At 45.3% G+C, this 15,616-nt stretch overlaps 1 protein-coding gene across 2 annotated transcripts in view; it reads left to right on the top strand.

Annotated features, from left to right (window-relative positions):
• SPATS1 (spermatogenesis associated serine rich 1) overlaps positions 1-15,616 on the top strand; it is a 544,035-nt gene that overhangs the window by 254,884 nt on the left and 273,535 nt on the right. For both annotated transcript variants that reach the window (XM_075341164.1, XM_075341165.1), the window contains 2 exons: positions 6,497-6,658; positions 12,846-13,010. In XM_075341164.1, the coding sequence (XP_075197279.1) occupies positions 6,497-6,658; positions 12,846-13,010 (327 nt within the window). The remainder of the gene's footprint in view (positions 1-6,496; positions 6,659-12,845; positions 13,011-15,616) is intronic.

Genomic DNA, 15,616 nt, shown 5'->3' on the forward strand with positions numbered 1-15,616 from the left:
GTTTGTTCTTCTTTCTGGAATTCACACCCCCATATCTTGGTGCTGCTGTCTCCAGGATGCCGCCAGTGATCTTTTCAGCTCTGCTGTGTTCTCCGTTCCTGTAAGATGTTCACTGGTTCTTGTCCTGCTACCCGGTACAGTTTGTCCTGACCTCCAGTTCCCTTGCCTGACCTGACTTCCATCCCTCTTGCCTGATCTGAACTGACCTCTGTCACCCCGGCCTGTCCTTATCTCCATTCCTCCTGCCCGTCCGTACCGCTGTCCCTCCTACCTGTCCTTTCCTCCATACTTCCCTGTCCTCTGGTCTCCTATCCTATCCTATCCTGTGTTCCCCACGTCCTCCCTTGTGCTTACTTGCTCTCCCGGTATCCAACCTCAACTTTGTTCTTTGACTTTGGCTTGTTTTCTCCTCTGTACTGACGTGACATCCCGGCTTAGACCCTTACTGATCGACTATTCCTGCTCTCGTTAGCGACGTCTAGTGGAGTTCTTTTCCTACCGAAGTCACTGCACCCCCTAGTGGTAGCTTGACGACGCCTGACCCTCATGAGTCCACACATGCTAATGAAATTCTGTAGAGAAAAGGTTTCCAATGTTTTTATAAATTTTACTGGATGCAAAAAGATACTGATCATTGCTATACATCTTTGTTACCCTAATTGTCATATCTGCATTAAGCCACATTTGTATGGTTGACTGTTTTGCAAAATCTGAGAAACTGTGTAGGGGACTGTTTTTTCTTTGTACTTTTCAGATCTCTTGAAGTTATATTGGCAATGCTCCATAGGAATAGCATGACAATTAGCACTCAAGCTATCCACTAGGGCCAACTATAGGAAGCAGCTACCCTGCAAATTGCTGTCTGATGTTTGCTTCATCTCTACATGAGTCTCATGTGGTCTGTAGAGATTTTGACCAAGCCAAAGAATCATAGATGTTGGGCTCCCCATGTTGTACTTCAGATAAGTGGCTGTTGATGGATCTGGCATTGACTTTTCTCCCAATCTCCATCTAATAAACATGTTACATTTTCTCTATTGGAAGTCAATTGCTGAGCCTCTACCAGCTACTAAAACTTAAAGCAGAAGCCCTCCACTGAGCACTGTCCCCTGTTTGACTTTCTCGTTGAAAAGCCAATTAAGCCCTATAAAGACTGATCGGTTCTACATGTAGAGAAGGGCGGGAGGTTTAGAGTCAAAGGGAAACAGCTTCTTTGACTAAGTGATTGGGGAGGCTAGGTTCACATTAACGCGGTGTTCTCAATACAGCACTGACTGGATCCCTGAAAACTTGTATTGTGATGGAGACCAACAAAATCAGTTGGCTTTATTTAAGAGAATGGCTCCATCGCGACTCTCGAAGGTCCCTCCTAGCCCATGTCCTGACAGCATTCATCTTTTTAGACATTCTTTGCATTGGAAAACAAACTACTGTATTTTCAGTACTTTCTGGATGACTCTCTAGTGATTTGTAATGGGATTAATCCTGAACACTTTGCCCCTCCATGATCACAGCTTTATCTCGCCTACATCCTGTGCCAATGTTTTATAACCCCTTTCCCACCCCATTCATAAGGTTCAGCACATTTTTGGGAGTGATTGTGTAATCTCCACGGAGGAAAGTTTATTTAATCTGCTCACAAAGCGGCCATTGTTTGTCATCTCTGTAAACTTGCGCGGTTGATGGTTCCAGGGAAAAAAATGAAAACCACACAGCGATGAGAGAAACTTCAATATAGAGTATCTGTCACCACCTGACAGAGCAGCTTAACGTCGGGATGTCATGAAGTGATTTTAGGGGGTTTATCTGCCATAGTCACAAAAAAATCCATTAAGAAAGGTGTAGGTCTCTGGGAAAGCTGACATAAAATTACACCTCCCATATGAATGCAATCCAACTTTCCAAGAATGAATGGCCATTCTGCATCTATAGGTCCAGTGTGTCCACCCATATCCTGTCCACCGCCATTAACTTGAGAACGGCGGCAGCTATAGGCATAGAAGTGGTGTCTAGGTATAGTAAAGCAGCCATGCGCTACGCACTGAGACTACCTTTAGCGCCACCTGGTGGAAAACAACGGAGTTAGCATTTTTCTCTCAAAAACTGGACGAGATTGAGAAAAAAAGTGAATTACAAGTTGTAGGGCATCAATTCAATACGAATGGACACCTTGCATACAGAAATGTTATGATTAGAATGTGTAAAACTCACAAGGCTGCGGACGTGAATCGATACCTCATGAAGACCTTCCTACAAGTCATTGGGTATGGTGGCTGTGTAGAGTGGCCTCCACGCTCACCTGACCTGACCCCATTGGACTTCTTTCTGTGAGGTCACATCAAACAGGTGTATGCGACCCCTCCACCAACATTGCAGGACCTACGACGACGTATCACAGATGCTTGTGCAAACGTGTCACCTACCATATTGCACAACGTGCACAAGATACAGTATGCTGTGCAGAGCCCAGATGTGCATTGCAGCTGACTGTGGCCACTTTAAGCATCAAACTTAAATGAGCGCCATATGCATGACCAGCATTCAATGTTTTGGGGGGTCATGGCTTTCATATCATAGCATTTCTGTATGCAAGGTGTTGATTCGTATTGAATTGATGATGCGCTACAACTTTGTAATTCACTTTTTTCTCTATCTCGTTCTGTTTTCAAAATAAAAATGCTAACTCCGTTGTTTTCCATCAGGTGGCGCCATAGGTGGTTTCATTGCGTAACGCATGACTACTTTACTATACCTAGACATTACTTCTATGCCTATAGCTGCCGCCGTTTTCAAGTTAATGGCGGTGGACAGGATATTGGTGGACGCACTGTATATGTACATGTATGATTCTTGTGTTGCGGGCGGAGGAGGGGACGCTGCGCTCTCCCTCTGCTCTGGTCCGGCTGCTGCTGCGGCTGCCGCTGCTCGGTGGTGGCTCGAGCGGTGGGCCGGATCCCGGGGACTCGAGCGGCGCTCCTCGCCCGTGAGTGAAAAGGGGATTGATTGTGGGGATTTATTGTTATTGTCCGTGACGCCACCCACGGTTGTGGTGATAATGGTGACACCACCGCTGGTCTGGACGGGGATCCCGGGAGAGATGACAGGGAGCAGCCTGGATGTTATTTCTCCCCTCCGTGGGTAGGGGGTCGGTTGTCCCGGGGCCCGGTGATGGGGTAGGGATGGATGGCAGGCGGGTTACGGGGCCTGGTGAGGTGCAGGGTCGCGGGGGCAGCGCTGTGCCGCACGGCACGGTGGTACTCACTCAGCCCAATGATGAAGACACAGTTCTCGGTAAACACTCGGCTGGATGGACGGGTTCCGCAGACTGCGGTGGTGTTGTTTCTCCCGGCAGGTTGATGGTGACTGCCTTTCCCTGGACTTATGTACGGTTGATGGTTCCGATGGGTTCCCACCGGTAACCCGCTCCCCAGCTTGGATGTGGGCTGGAGGAGCCCCTTTTTGCCCGCAGGCTCTGGGCCTGAGAAACGGTTGCCTTGGCGGTGGCGGTGTCTCTCTCTGCTGGTTGGACTGTTGCCTTCTGTCGGGACTTAGCTGTATGGAAACCCAGGAGGTCCCCTTCACTAACGGATTCGGCAAATTCACGGCGACTCCTAGCCTTGCTGGGGTCCGTAAGCCCCTGCCAGATGGTGCTGACTTCTCTTCATGTACCGGTCCGGTACCGCCGGGCCACCGCCCGTCCACGGTCCTTACGGTAACTCTGATAGGCCACTCCTGCAGACGGTCACCACCGTCTGCCAACCTTGCTGTTTCGCCCGGGCCACACACCCGGACGCTGTCAGTCAGTTGCTCCACTACTACACTTTCCTCCTTCCACTTTCACTGTCAAAACTAGACTGCTCCTTTTTCCTGCCTCCAGGACTGTGAACTCCTCGGTGGGCGGGACTAACCGCCTGGCCCACCCGCTGGTGTGAACATCAGCCCCTGGAGGAAGGCAACAAGGATTTTTGTCTGACTTCGGTGTGCCTGCTGTGAGTGTGGGGTGTGTAGGGTGTTGTGCTCTGTGGCCCCTGGCTTGTCCAGGGCGCCACACTTGTACCACCAATGCTGAAAACAGGGATGTTGCATCCCCCACTAATCCTAATCTACAGTACGGCAATGCATCTAATGAGTATCAAACGTTTATGATGCCAATTCATTCATAAACTGCAGGACAGGCCTCAAGTGAGGAGTGCTGCACTCAACTGTCTATCTCCAGTATGTATGCAGAGATGGTGTTCAAGGTTTACTTGACTTTAAAGAAGACCTGCCACTTACTATAAATTATGTTGCTTTTTTAACCTAGTGTAAATGCCGTTTTTCTCTTGAATCTGTTTTTTTTCTTTTGTTCCTGCTCTTTTCTGTTTCCAAGATATGACCCTCCTCTTTCTTTATTTAAATCTAGTTATTATCCAAGTGGACATGGTTCTCCTGAAGATGCCCACATGAGTTGAGGACCAAGCCCAGTTGGCTAAGAAGACTATATTTACATGCAGAGTACTGGTGACTATGTTATCTAGCTGGACGTGGTCCTCAACTCTTCTGTGGGTATAGTCATGCCCACTGGATATGAACAGATTTACATAAAGGGTGGTGGGAGGCAAGATCTTGCAAGTAGATGAGTAGGAACAAAAGAAAAATGCCATCAAATTCAGGAAAACAGCTTTTACAAATATTCAAATTTTGCTCCTGCATATAACTGAAGGCTTTGGGATCTAAAGTATCCAGGTGTCCTGCAGCGTCCCAGTAGGGGATATAAAATATGACACCGTACCGATATAATACAATAAGACTGCTCATTGTGTACAGAGGAAGATTTTTCTTTAAACCATTAGCCAGATAGCTGTTCTGTTAATGGAGTATTCTCATCTCTGACTCATTGATATGTCATAAAAGTCTATTAGTTATATGTCCTATCATTAAGACCTGCAAGAACAGTAGGCCTACGTCTCATGGCCATGGGGAGGTGTCATGCTAGGTATAGAGAAGTAGCAAGCGAACAGCGAAATGGAAGGGAAACCCTGTTGTGATGGTGGGATATGGGGGAGGTGTATCTTGCTGTACAGATTCCTATTTTAAGCTTGGTTCACTGTTCATTATTTGTACTGCTTCTGTGTACATTGTATTGTTTGTAAGTAATCACCCCTATAGTGCAAGGTTATAGCCTTGAGGCGCTTCCATCCCTGGGTGTGGGAGGAGGTGGGCCTAGAGTCCACCTACTGTAAACTCTCTGCTTACCTGGGAGATTCAGGCAGTCTGGAGAACTTGAAGTGAGAAGGATTGAACCTCTGGGAGAAGCTGGGACTTCTCAGAGAGAGACCTGGACATTTATCGCTTACCCGGACTATATTTGTGTTACTGGACTAATTTTACCCTCTGTTTTGTGGATTATTTTATGGACCATTTGATTTGCTTGGAATAAATGCTCTTTGGATTGTACAGCCATCTCTCGCTCTGTTGATTGTGTGATGTGGGAGAAGGACCCCGTCACACCTGTGTCTAGGGAAGGGGAGTTGGTGGCCCCTGAGCAAACCTACCGCTGGCCCCTGGCTTCCCTAACCACCCTGGATATACCGTATTCCACAGAGTACTTGACCATAGGCTGATTCTGAGATCTGGGCCATAGTTAGGAAATAGGTAGTGAATGGATGAGATGAGCGCTTAGTCAACCCCACTAAGTACTAAAGAACACACGGGAAAGTAAACAACTTATCTCCAGATGACTCTGGGAGAGGAGCTACAACAACATCAAAGTTTCTCCAGAGGAATACAAGCCGACTGCTAGCACTCAAGGCCTGTAAAGTTTTTTTTTAAAACATCACCAACAAAAAGCAAGGGGGACAGAGTATATAAAGACACAAATTGAAGTGCTGATGATTAACAGCTGAAAAGTGAGGAAGTCCACAGGGTCCTAAAGAGAAAAGGTTTAATCCAAAGCATGGAAAAGGGAAAGTCTGGGAGCAGCGTGTGTATCTAAACGCTGTGACCTTATAGTCCTGTGATGTCCAGCTGTAGGTCAAGCATGACACATCAATGACAGGAGGTGGTTATGCATGTGTGGTGCTCGCCTTTGGGTTCGAAACAACTTTAACTTTTTTTTCTTACCCCCATAGATTTCAGTGGAGAGGTTTGTCAGCCACTTCTAAGCTGTGAGATGGGGCATAGGGGATCACAAGTCTCAAAGTTGCTCTCATGGCTTGTGAATATGCCCTAAAGTATTGGATAGGAATACTCTATAAACTTATATTGATCTTCATAGTCATGTTACTTATGGTTATACTGTTCTGTTGGGTCCATTTGCTTTTCCATTACATTTAGATTTTTGGGTTGGATTTAGCCTCAATGCTCAGCCTCTTCCTGTATTCAGCATTCAGACAAATTTAAGCTAATGTAGCAAAAATAAACATTTTATAACTAATGCTCCCCAAGATTAAGGTTAATGGAGTAAATTCCTTTACTGCTTTTAATGATTTTTTTTTTCTAACTTTGTGTCTTTTAGTACCAAAGAAACTGCTGCTTGAATCCCAGCCAAAATCAACACATTACCAAGGAGTACGGCAAACACACTTCACCCGATTGCCGGGAGCGTATGACCGCGATGTGATTGGTGATGGGGTCCTTTTTCCTGATCCTGCATTCATAACTGAGCAAGTTCTGCCAGGTAATGAGAAAGATAATTGGGTAAAGAAATCCTTTTTCCCAGAAGATGAAGTGGAAAGGGGATTCTAAGATGGGGGGGATGGAGAGAATGGGCTTGTTCACATTGGTTGGAAATGCTGCAGGTGTGGTTTTATTCAATACCAATTTTCCGTATGGAAAATTTGCACTTTATTATACCACTAGCTGTACAACCCGGCATCGCCAGGGATAATAACGGTCTGTCTCTCTCCCAGTCTTGTTCACATTCCCTCTCTGTCTGTTTGTGTCTCTGTGTGTGTCTCTCTCTGTGTGTGTCTCTCTGTGTCTCTCTCTCTCTGTGTGTCTCTGTGTGTGTCTCTGTGTGTCTCTGTGTGTCTCTCTGTGTCTCTGTGTGTCTCTGTGTGTCTCTCTGTGTCTCTCTGTGTGTCTCTGTGTCTCTCTCTTTGTCTCTCTCTGTGTGTCTCTCTCTGTGTCTCTCTGTGTCTCTCTCTGTGTGTCTCTCTGTGTGTGTCTCTCTGTGTCTCTGTGTGTCTCTCTCTGTGTATCTGTCTCTCTGTGTCTCTCTCTGTGTCTCTCTCTGTGTCTCTCTCTGTGTCTCTCTGTCTCTCTGTGTGTGTCTCTGTGTGTGTCTGTGTGTGTCTGTGTGTCTCTGTGTGTGTCTCTGTGTGTGTCTCTGTGTGTGTCTCTGTGTGTGTCTCTGTGTGTGTCTCTGTGTGTGTCTCTGTGTGTGTCTCTGTGTGTGTGTCTGTGTGTGTCTGTGTGTGTGTCTGTGTGTGTGTCTGTGTCTGTGTCTGTGTGTGTCTCTGTGTGTGTCTCTGTGTGTGTCTCTGTGTGTGTCTCTGTGTGTGTCTCTGTGTGTGTCTCTGTGTGTCTCTCTGTGTGTCTCTCTCTCTGTGTGTGTCTCTGTGTGTCTCTCTGTGTGTCTCTCTGTGTGTCTCTCTCTCTGTGTGTGTGTCTCTCTGTGTGTCTCTCTCTGTTTGTCTCTGGCTCTCTCTGTTTGTCTCTGTCTGGCTCTGTCTGGCTGGCTCTGTCTGGCTGGCTCTGTCTGTCTGGCTCTGTCTGGCTGGCTCTGTCTGTCTGGCTCTGTCTGGCTGGCTCTGTCTGTCTGGCTCTGGCTGTCTGGCTGGCTCTGTCTGTCTGGCTCTGTCTGGCTGGCTCTGTCTGGCTGGCTCTGTCTGGCTGGCTCTGTCTGTCTGGCTCTGTCTGTCTGGCTGGCTCTGTCTGTCTGTCTGTCTGGCTGGCTCTGTCTGTCTGTCTGTCTGGCTGGCTCTGTCTGTCTGTCTGTCTGTCTGGCTGGCTCTGTCTGTCTGTCTGTCTGGCTGGCTGGCTCTGTCTGGCTGGCTGGCTGGCTGGCTCTGTCTGTCTGGCTGGCTGGCTCTGTCTGTCTGGCTGGCTGGCTCTGGCTGGCTGGCTGGCTGGCTCTGGCTGGCTGGGTCTGTCTGTCTGTCTGTCTTTCTTTGTCTCTCTCCCTGTCTGCCTCTATTTCTGTCTTTCCCTCTGTCTCTATCCCTCTGTCTGTCGCTCTTTGACTCTCTCTGCGTCTCTCTCTCTGTCTCTCCACCGACATCAGATTACCTCACACATAAGCTTCTTATACTAACAATGTCCTTTGTTGCCTATAGCAACCAATCACAGCTCCTATTAATGACCTGTAGCTCCCAGCGCCACTGACTTTAATGTAAGCAGGTTTTTTGGTGAATAACTGTAAAGCACGGGGTTACATTTTCCCCTCAAAACCTAGTCTATGACGTTCCCTGAGTCAAATGAGGTGGCTGTGGAAAATTTCGTAATTATAAATGCGACAGTGCGGATTCCTTTGGCAGACACACACGCGCGTACGTACATATTTACATATACATACATACATACATACATACATACATACATACACGCACTCAATTTTATATATTAGATTAAATCTCATCCACTTAATTATTTCATCCTTTGTATTGTAAAGATTTATATATGTGATACATTTGCTCATTTTTACAGCATATTTTGTCAAATTTTGTGCACCATTTTCTTTGCCGTATTTGCTGTAGAATTTCGACAGCAGATGTGTTACGTGTGGACGTGCTTTTTGGGGTCCGTGTAGGTCGGAAGAAATCTGCAGAAAAATCCATGGAAGAAATCTGCACAGAATCACCTAGCAGATTGGATGTGAATTTGCTTCTGCAATTTTTTTCTGTAGATTTTCCTGAGAAAAAAAAAATAAAAATTTGCTAATGAATGCGCAGCTTCGCCGCACATACCTCAGTCTTCATGGCGGCTGGCGGAGGATGGATGCGCACTGCACATGATCCGGAGTCCTCGGCACTTCCGATCATGTGCACTATACCTCACTGAAGCCGGGAAGCTTATACCCGGCATCAATTTTAGTGCACATGAGCGGAGGTCCCCATCCTCCGCCGGCCGCTATCAAGACTGAGGTATGTGCAGCAAAGCTACGCATTCATTAGCATGTTAGTACGCCCACAGGGGCGTTCTAACATGTGATGTGGGCCGGCTAGCCAAGGGAACTCATGCCCTTGCAACTAGTCACTGGCCTCATTAGCATATAATAAACGATCTTTAGAAATACTTTTTCTATAGATCTCTTTATCTATGCTAGTGTATACAGGGGCAGTTAGGCAAGGATTAGCAATATGTACTCAGAACTGCTCGTGGTTGTGGGTGCATATTGCACCTGACAGGTTCACTTTCAATGGGTATGATCGCATAATGGTCGCTACGTGTGACCCCCCCAGGAACGACTAACAACAACGTTCCTGTGTCCTCCGGCAACGAACGTCCGGTGGGAGTGACGTTCATGCGGCCGCTCTCTGCCCCGCCGCTTCTATTGGTTGCCTGCTGTGTGACGTCGCTGTGACGCCGCACGAACCGCCCCCTTAGAAAAGAGGTTGTTTGCCGGCCACAGCGACGTCGTTAGGCAGGTAAGTACGTGTGACGTGTACCTCCGATATTGTTCACCACGGGCAGTGAGTTGCCCGTGACGCACAAACGATGGGGACGGGTGCGATCGCTAACGACATCGCTAGCGATGTCGCAGCTTTATCAAATTAGAGTAGATCACTAAAGATCCCAACAAGAGGATAGTTTGATATGCGAATGGTTAAGGGATCCGTTCTGCAAGTAGATTGTCCAAAGTGGAGAACACCTCTGTGTTTCCAAGAAAAAAGCTGATTTCGATATTTGATTGTCCTCCAAGTGGAATAGCTCTGCCAGAAGCTGTCTGTGTAATTTTAATAAGCCTGTATGAGAGGAAGTGATTAATACATCTGTCTCGAGTCTAATTGGCTCCAGATATAAAGCAGAAGCCTCGGATCCAGGTCTGGAGAAAGTCATCGAGGCGGTGTACCCAGTCTGATCTCTTGTTTAACTCATCAGCTGAGAGGTTTATATTGGAGAGAAGAGTTCTGGTTGTGTTCTGTAAAACTCCGTAAGAAAATACTTCTGCGTCTCAAGTCCTTCTTCTAAAGACTTTAATGTTCTCATCTTCTTAAAGGGAAACTCCACACTGAGTATTATAATGGGGAGTGACTGGTATGTTATGAATTGCAATGACATGAGCTAACACTAGCTATGTCCAATTAGTACAAAAAAGACTGAACATTAAAAAAAAGTGAGTGATCTAGACCATGTCTCGGGGTGAACGAGGAAAGCAGCCAACACTAAATTTCCAGAAAAACGTTCATTAATATTAAAAAAAAAAATGCAAGCCAAAAATATTTAGTCATCTTTATTAACCAGAAATAATAAAAACAATCTAAAAAGAATGGACCAACCCAAGAGACAGATGGTAATGATTTGGGGGACCCGGCATCAACCCTGTAATAATATAAGGACCCATCATTATAAGCTGTATAATGTATGAATCACAATTACGGTAATAGTTTAGTTAAATTTTCTTTATCACATCACCTAGGCCAGATATGATCTATAGGACATGAAGTATATAGTCACAAGTGGGAGAAATTTGTATCTACATAAGCATTGCATCATCTATTCAGAAAGTAGTAAACAGATTACCAGCATACAGGCCCCAAACCGAGGTAACAGTGCGGTATCCCCATGCACCAGACGCATGTTTCACAACCAAAGTGCTTCATCCAGGAAATGCGCGTCAGGTGCGTGGGGATACCGCACTGTTACCATGGTCTGGGCACTGTATGCTGGTAATCTATTTTCTGAATAGATGATGCAATGTTTATATGTATATACACATTTCTCACACTTGTGAATATTTAATTCAGGTCCTATAGATCATATATGGTCTAGGTGATAGTTTAGTTGCATCTTCATTACCTAGACCGTATATGCTTTATAAGACCTGAACTATATATTCACAATTGTGAGAAATTTGTATATACATAAACATTGAATCACAGGGCCCAAACCAAGGTAACAGTGCAGTATCCCCACACACCTAACGCGTATTTCGTGGACGAAGCACTTTGGTTGTGAAACGTGCGTCTGGTGCATGGGGATACCGCACTGTTACCTTGGTTTGGGCCCTGTATGCTGGTAATCTGTTTACTATTTTCTGAATAGGTGATGCAATGTTTATGTATATACAAATTTCTCACACTTGTGAATAAATGGTTCATGTCCTATAGATCATATATGGTCTTTATCAATTGTGATTCACACACATTATACAGCTTATATTGATGGGTCCTTATATTATTATAGGATTGGTGCTGGGTTCCCCATATCGCTACCATTCATCTCTTAGGTTGGTCCATTCTTTTTAGATTGTTTTTTATTATTTCTGGTTAATAAAGATTACTATGTTTTGGGATTTTTTCGCTTGCATTGTTTTTTTTTGGTGTTAATTCTGAGGTATCATATGCATGTAGCCTTCCATATTGGTTATGGTATTGGTGGTTATTCAGAAAAACATTTATTGAAGAATTTGATTAGAATACTTTTCCAACCACAGAAAACTGTAAACCAGGTTAAGTCGCAGACACCCAGTCAAACTGACCAGGACCACTGGGCTGCACAACTCTGTAGTATCGGAAGTGGTGACTACGATGCTATAATTTTACCTATTCGTGCACCCACCTAGTGAGGTCACCAAGTATTTACCTTGAATTCTGGAACAATGAAATGAATGTAAGAGATTGCTGATTGGTAGAGAGGTTGTCCACTACTTTTAAGTTTCTAGCCTAAACTTAGGATGTCATGAATGTTTGACCATCCCCCATGATCAGCTGTGTTGTCGGTGGCAGCATGCTGCCAGAAATGCTCCTTTCGATAGCTTCACCGCCAATGGATAGCAGTCAGGTACTGAGCATCCACCTCCTATTGATTTGAATAGGAGATGGATGGGCAGTTCCCGGCCGCTATCCATTTACTAGGGAGCTCTTGCACTGAGCATTTCCGGCTGCCTGCTGCCACTGCCAACAAGGAGATCAGCTAATCGGAAGGAGTGAAGGGTGTTGGACCCCCACTGATCAAACTTTGATGACCTATACTAAGGATAGGCCATCAATTTTAAAGTAGTGGACAACCTCTTTAGAGACTTTTTTTGTGGTGCAGCACTTTACAAACTTAAACTCACTTCTCCCCAATCTGTGGGTAATTTCATACAGAGATTAATCAGTATACCATGGAGTTCACTTTGAAAACTATGTGAGCATGGTGGGTGCTTCTCTCCACAATACCTTTTTGTATGCCCCAGATGATTCCGCTTTACTGTTGTAGTCTCTGTAGTGCTAGGTCATTCTTACTTTTCTCCTCCTTTCCACCTGCCTCCTCTAAATAATCAGTGATCTGTACCAGAAAGTCACCTGACTTCTTTACCTTCAATAGAATGGCGCCGGATGTGGCACATGTGCAAACAGAGCTCTCCGCTTAATGATCTCTTCATTTAGCCAAAATATTCCTCTCCACAATTATTCCCTGTTCACAGGTCAGATTATGAATGTATGAATGTTATGGGATCACACATTTGAACACGTACCAATCCAGAGAATGGCGATCCCAATATCTGCTATCCTGTGGATGTTTGTAGGATCACTCCTTTAGGCTCTAAAATGTGTTAAGCCAAGCTCTTTCATCTTGTCCCCCACTTTGCACATACCTTCACAGCAAAAATGTTAATTTATGCATTCAAGTTATTGACGAGGGCATGACCTACAGTATATGTGATATTCATTAACCACCATAGGAGGATTGACTGTTCGCCTTGTCTTTTTCTATAGACGCCAAAAAAGGTCAGGCAGCTGCCTTCTACCCAATCGATAATAACCTCTCTATGGGAGCCATCGATCCCCCTATCACCAATCAAACCATGGCACCTGTTGGGCAAAGCAACTCGGAGATGGCACTGATCAGCAATGTTTTAGCAGCGTACTCCTTTATCACAGGTATGTGGTACTAAGTATGTGTTGTAAATTACTGGCAATTACGTATGACTATTCTGATGGTTAATATAGAGCCGTAGGTGCTCAGTACTCCAGTAGCGCAGCACCATAAGGAGGCACAGTATAATGGAGTATTCTACCGTAGACTTAGTTCCCCTGTTAGAGAAAAGCTCTGATTAAAACATGGCACTGAGCCTCTGAAAGCCATTGTACTTGTGACAATTGTCTCCCTGCATGTACACACCAGTGACAGCCTTAGGACTGGCTCTCCATTTAAATGGGTTTCATTTCTCTTGCCACTGAAGTGGTTAATTGCCAGTTTTGCTATTACAGCTTTTCCAAAGCGGTTCCTAGCTGAGTGATCAGCTGCATTTACTAAGTAGTCACTCCCTTCAGCTTTAAATAGTGGTGTATCCCAGCATTACCTGCTGAAGATACAAAGACATTTGTGCCCTGGCTGCCACTGAGGAAGGTTCTGCAAGTTTAGTTCCTGTGCTCAGGCTATATCCTTTTGATTGTTTGTTTATTTTCCCCATTTTTCTTTACTTCCCTAGTGTGTTAGTGCAGCGGTGAGGTCTAGTGAACCTCACCTGCCCCTCACTAGTCAGGGTTACTATAGGATCTTCCAAGGGTCCTAGGTTCACTGTTTGGCAACAATTGCAGAGACTCTATAGGGACTGGTGAGGAGAGAAGGGGACAGTTCAGGTGAGGTTCGGAGGTGTCCACCAACCCCTCTTACTAGTTCCAGGGCTTCCGGTTGTTTGTGTCCCTGGTGCTCCCCTTTTCATATGGGTTGGGTTTTTTTTTTGTTGTCCATCAAACGCTCAGAGGTGTGAATGCACCTCGCCATGCTTGCTACAACCAGGGAATATGGAGGTACGTGCCTTTTAATTGTACCCTGGACAATGGAAAAACTCATACAAATAAAAATAAAAAAGCAGTCGTATATAACAACACCAAGACATATTAATGCACTCCAGGATGCTGCAGAACCCCTATGATAAAGGCTGAGGCAGCACAAGTGCAAAATACTGATGGAACCAACCTACCAATTCATGGAGGGGGTGACTGCCTATTGTTAGAAATGTACACAAATAATGCCTGTATATGGCACCAGTCACACATAATGGGGATGCGTTAAAAAAAAAAAAATGTAATGAGAAAAATCCAGTTAAGGTGTAAATATAATTGTGCTTCAATGTTGTGCGATGAGTTTCTATTTTGTGCTGAAATAGGAAACTTTGAGTTACAAAGTAATAAAATTTATTCTATTTGCTGTTGGGAAATATTATTTAGACATATGACTTTAGTAAGACAGCAAGGAGGGAACAAACAAATTTGGAGCTGAAGACTTTACTGGTGTAAATGTTCCGAGAACAAGGCAAACAACACTTTTACACCAATGTCTATGTAATATGTCACTGGATATACTAATCTTGTTTTATTAGTCATTTATACCCACCGCTTGTAAAGGGGTTGGCTCTAGTGTTGAGAGAGCAAGCACTACCATGCTCCGGGTGCTCGGTCCTCAAAACAAGTAGGTCGGATATTGAATAGGCTCGACTTGTACTGAGTATAATGGAAGACAATGGGGAACTCTAGCATTTTTCCGGAAGATCTTCTATAGAGGTTTGGAGTTTTGCACATCCAGTCAAATTCTGCAGCAAAGCACACCTCATTCCTCACCTGTTCTGGTGGTGCAGCTCCCCGCCTGGTCCTCCATCAGTTTGCTTCGCTCTTTACTCTGTAGTGCATCCAGTGCACACTATGCCTCAAGTGACGTCCTAATATAAAAGTAGTGGACAACCTCTTCAAATTAATGGCCTATCCTAATGTGTGATCAGCCGGGGTCCAACACCTGGCACCCCTACTGATCAGCTGTACTCAGTGTCAATGGATAGCAGCCATGGCCAGGCACTGCACATTTGTCTCTCATTCAAATCAATATGACGTGGATATGCAGTACCCGGTCGTGGGTGCTATCAGAAGACTGAGTAGCTCCGGAACTGAGCATTTCCGTCCACCGGCTACTGCCACCAGCATGGAGAACAGCTGATTGCATGGTTACGGGGTGTCAGACCCCGGCTGATCACACATTGATGACCTATCCAATCATCAATGTACAAGTAGTGGACAACCTTTTTTAACTTCAGACCTAGTCAGTGCCAGAGGTGCCCAAAAGTGAAGAGAAGACCAAATTGAAGCAAAAAAGCAGAGGACCAAGCAAAGCTACGGTGCCAGGAGAGGTGAGGGGGAGACATGATTATATTTGTTTTAACAGAGGTTAAAAGGGGAAAAAACAGGAAAAAAAGAAAAATCAAATTGCAAAAAAAGGGGTCCCGGAGAGCTTAGTTTATTTTTTTCAGTAAATTCAGTTGGCTAAATTCGATTTGCTCATCTTGGCGCTCTTTGCACCCAATTGCATGGACATGTGAATGTTGAAGCACACTACACTGACTGGCTGCGGCTCTCCTGACCCGAGCGGAACAGTTGCATAGAAATTTATGAAGCCCGTCACGGAAGAGCCGCAGCCAGTCCGTGCATTGCGATCAGTACAGTTGGGTTGGATGTGTGACAGAGTGCTTACCTTGATCTCCATCACATGTTGT

This window comes from Anomaloglossus baeobatrachus, chromosome 3 (genome assembly GCF_048569485.1).
Source record: "Anomaloglossus baeobatrachus isolate aAnoBae1 chromosome 3, aAnoBae1.hap1, whole genome shotgun sequence".
Classification (NCBI taxonomy): Eukaryota; Metazoa; Chordata; class Amphibia; order Anura; family Aromobatidae; genus Anomaloglossus; species Anomaloglossus baeobatrachus.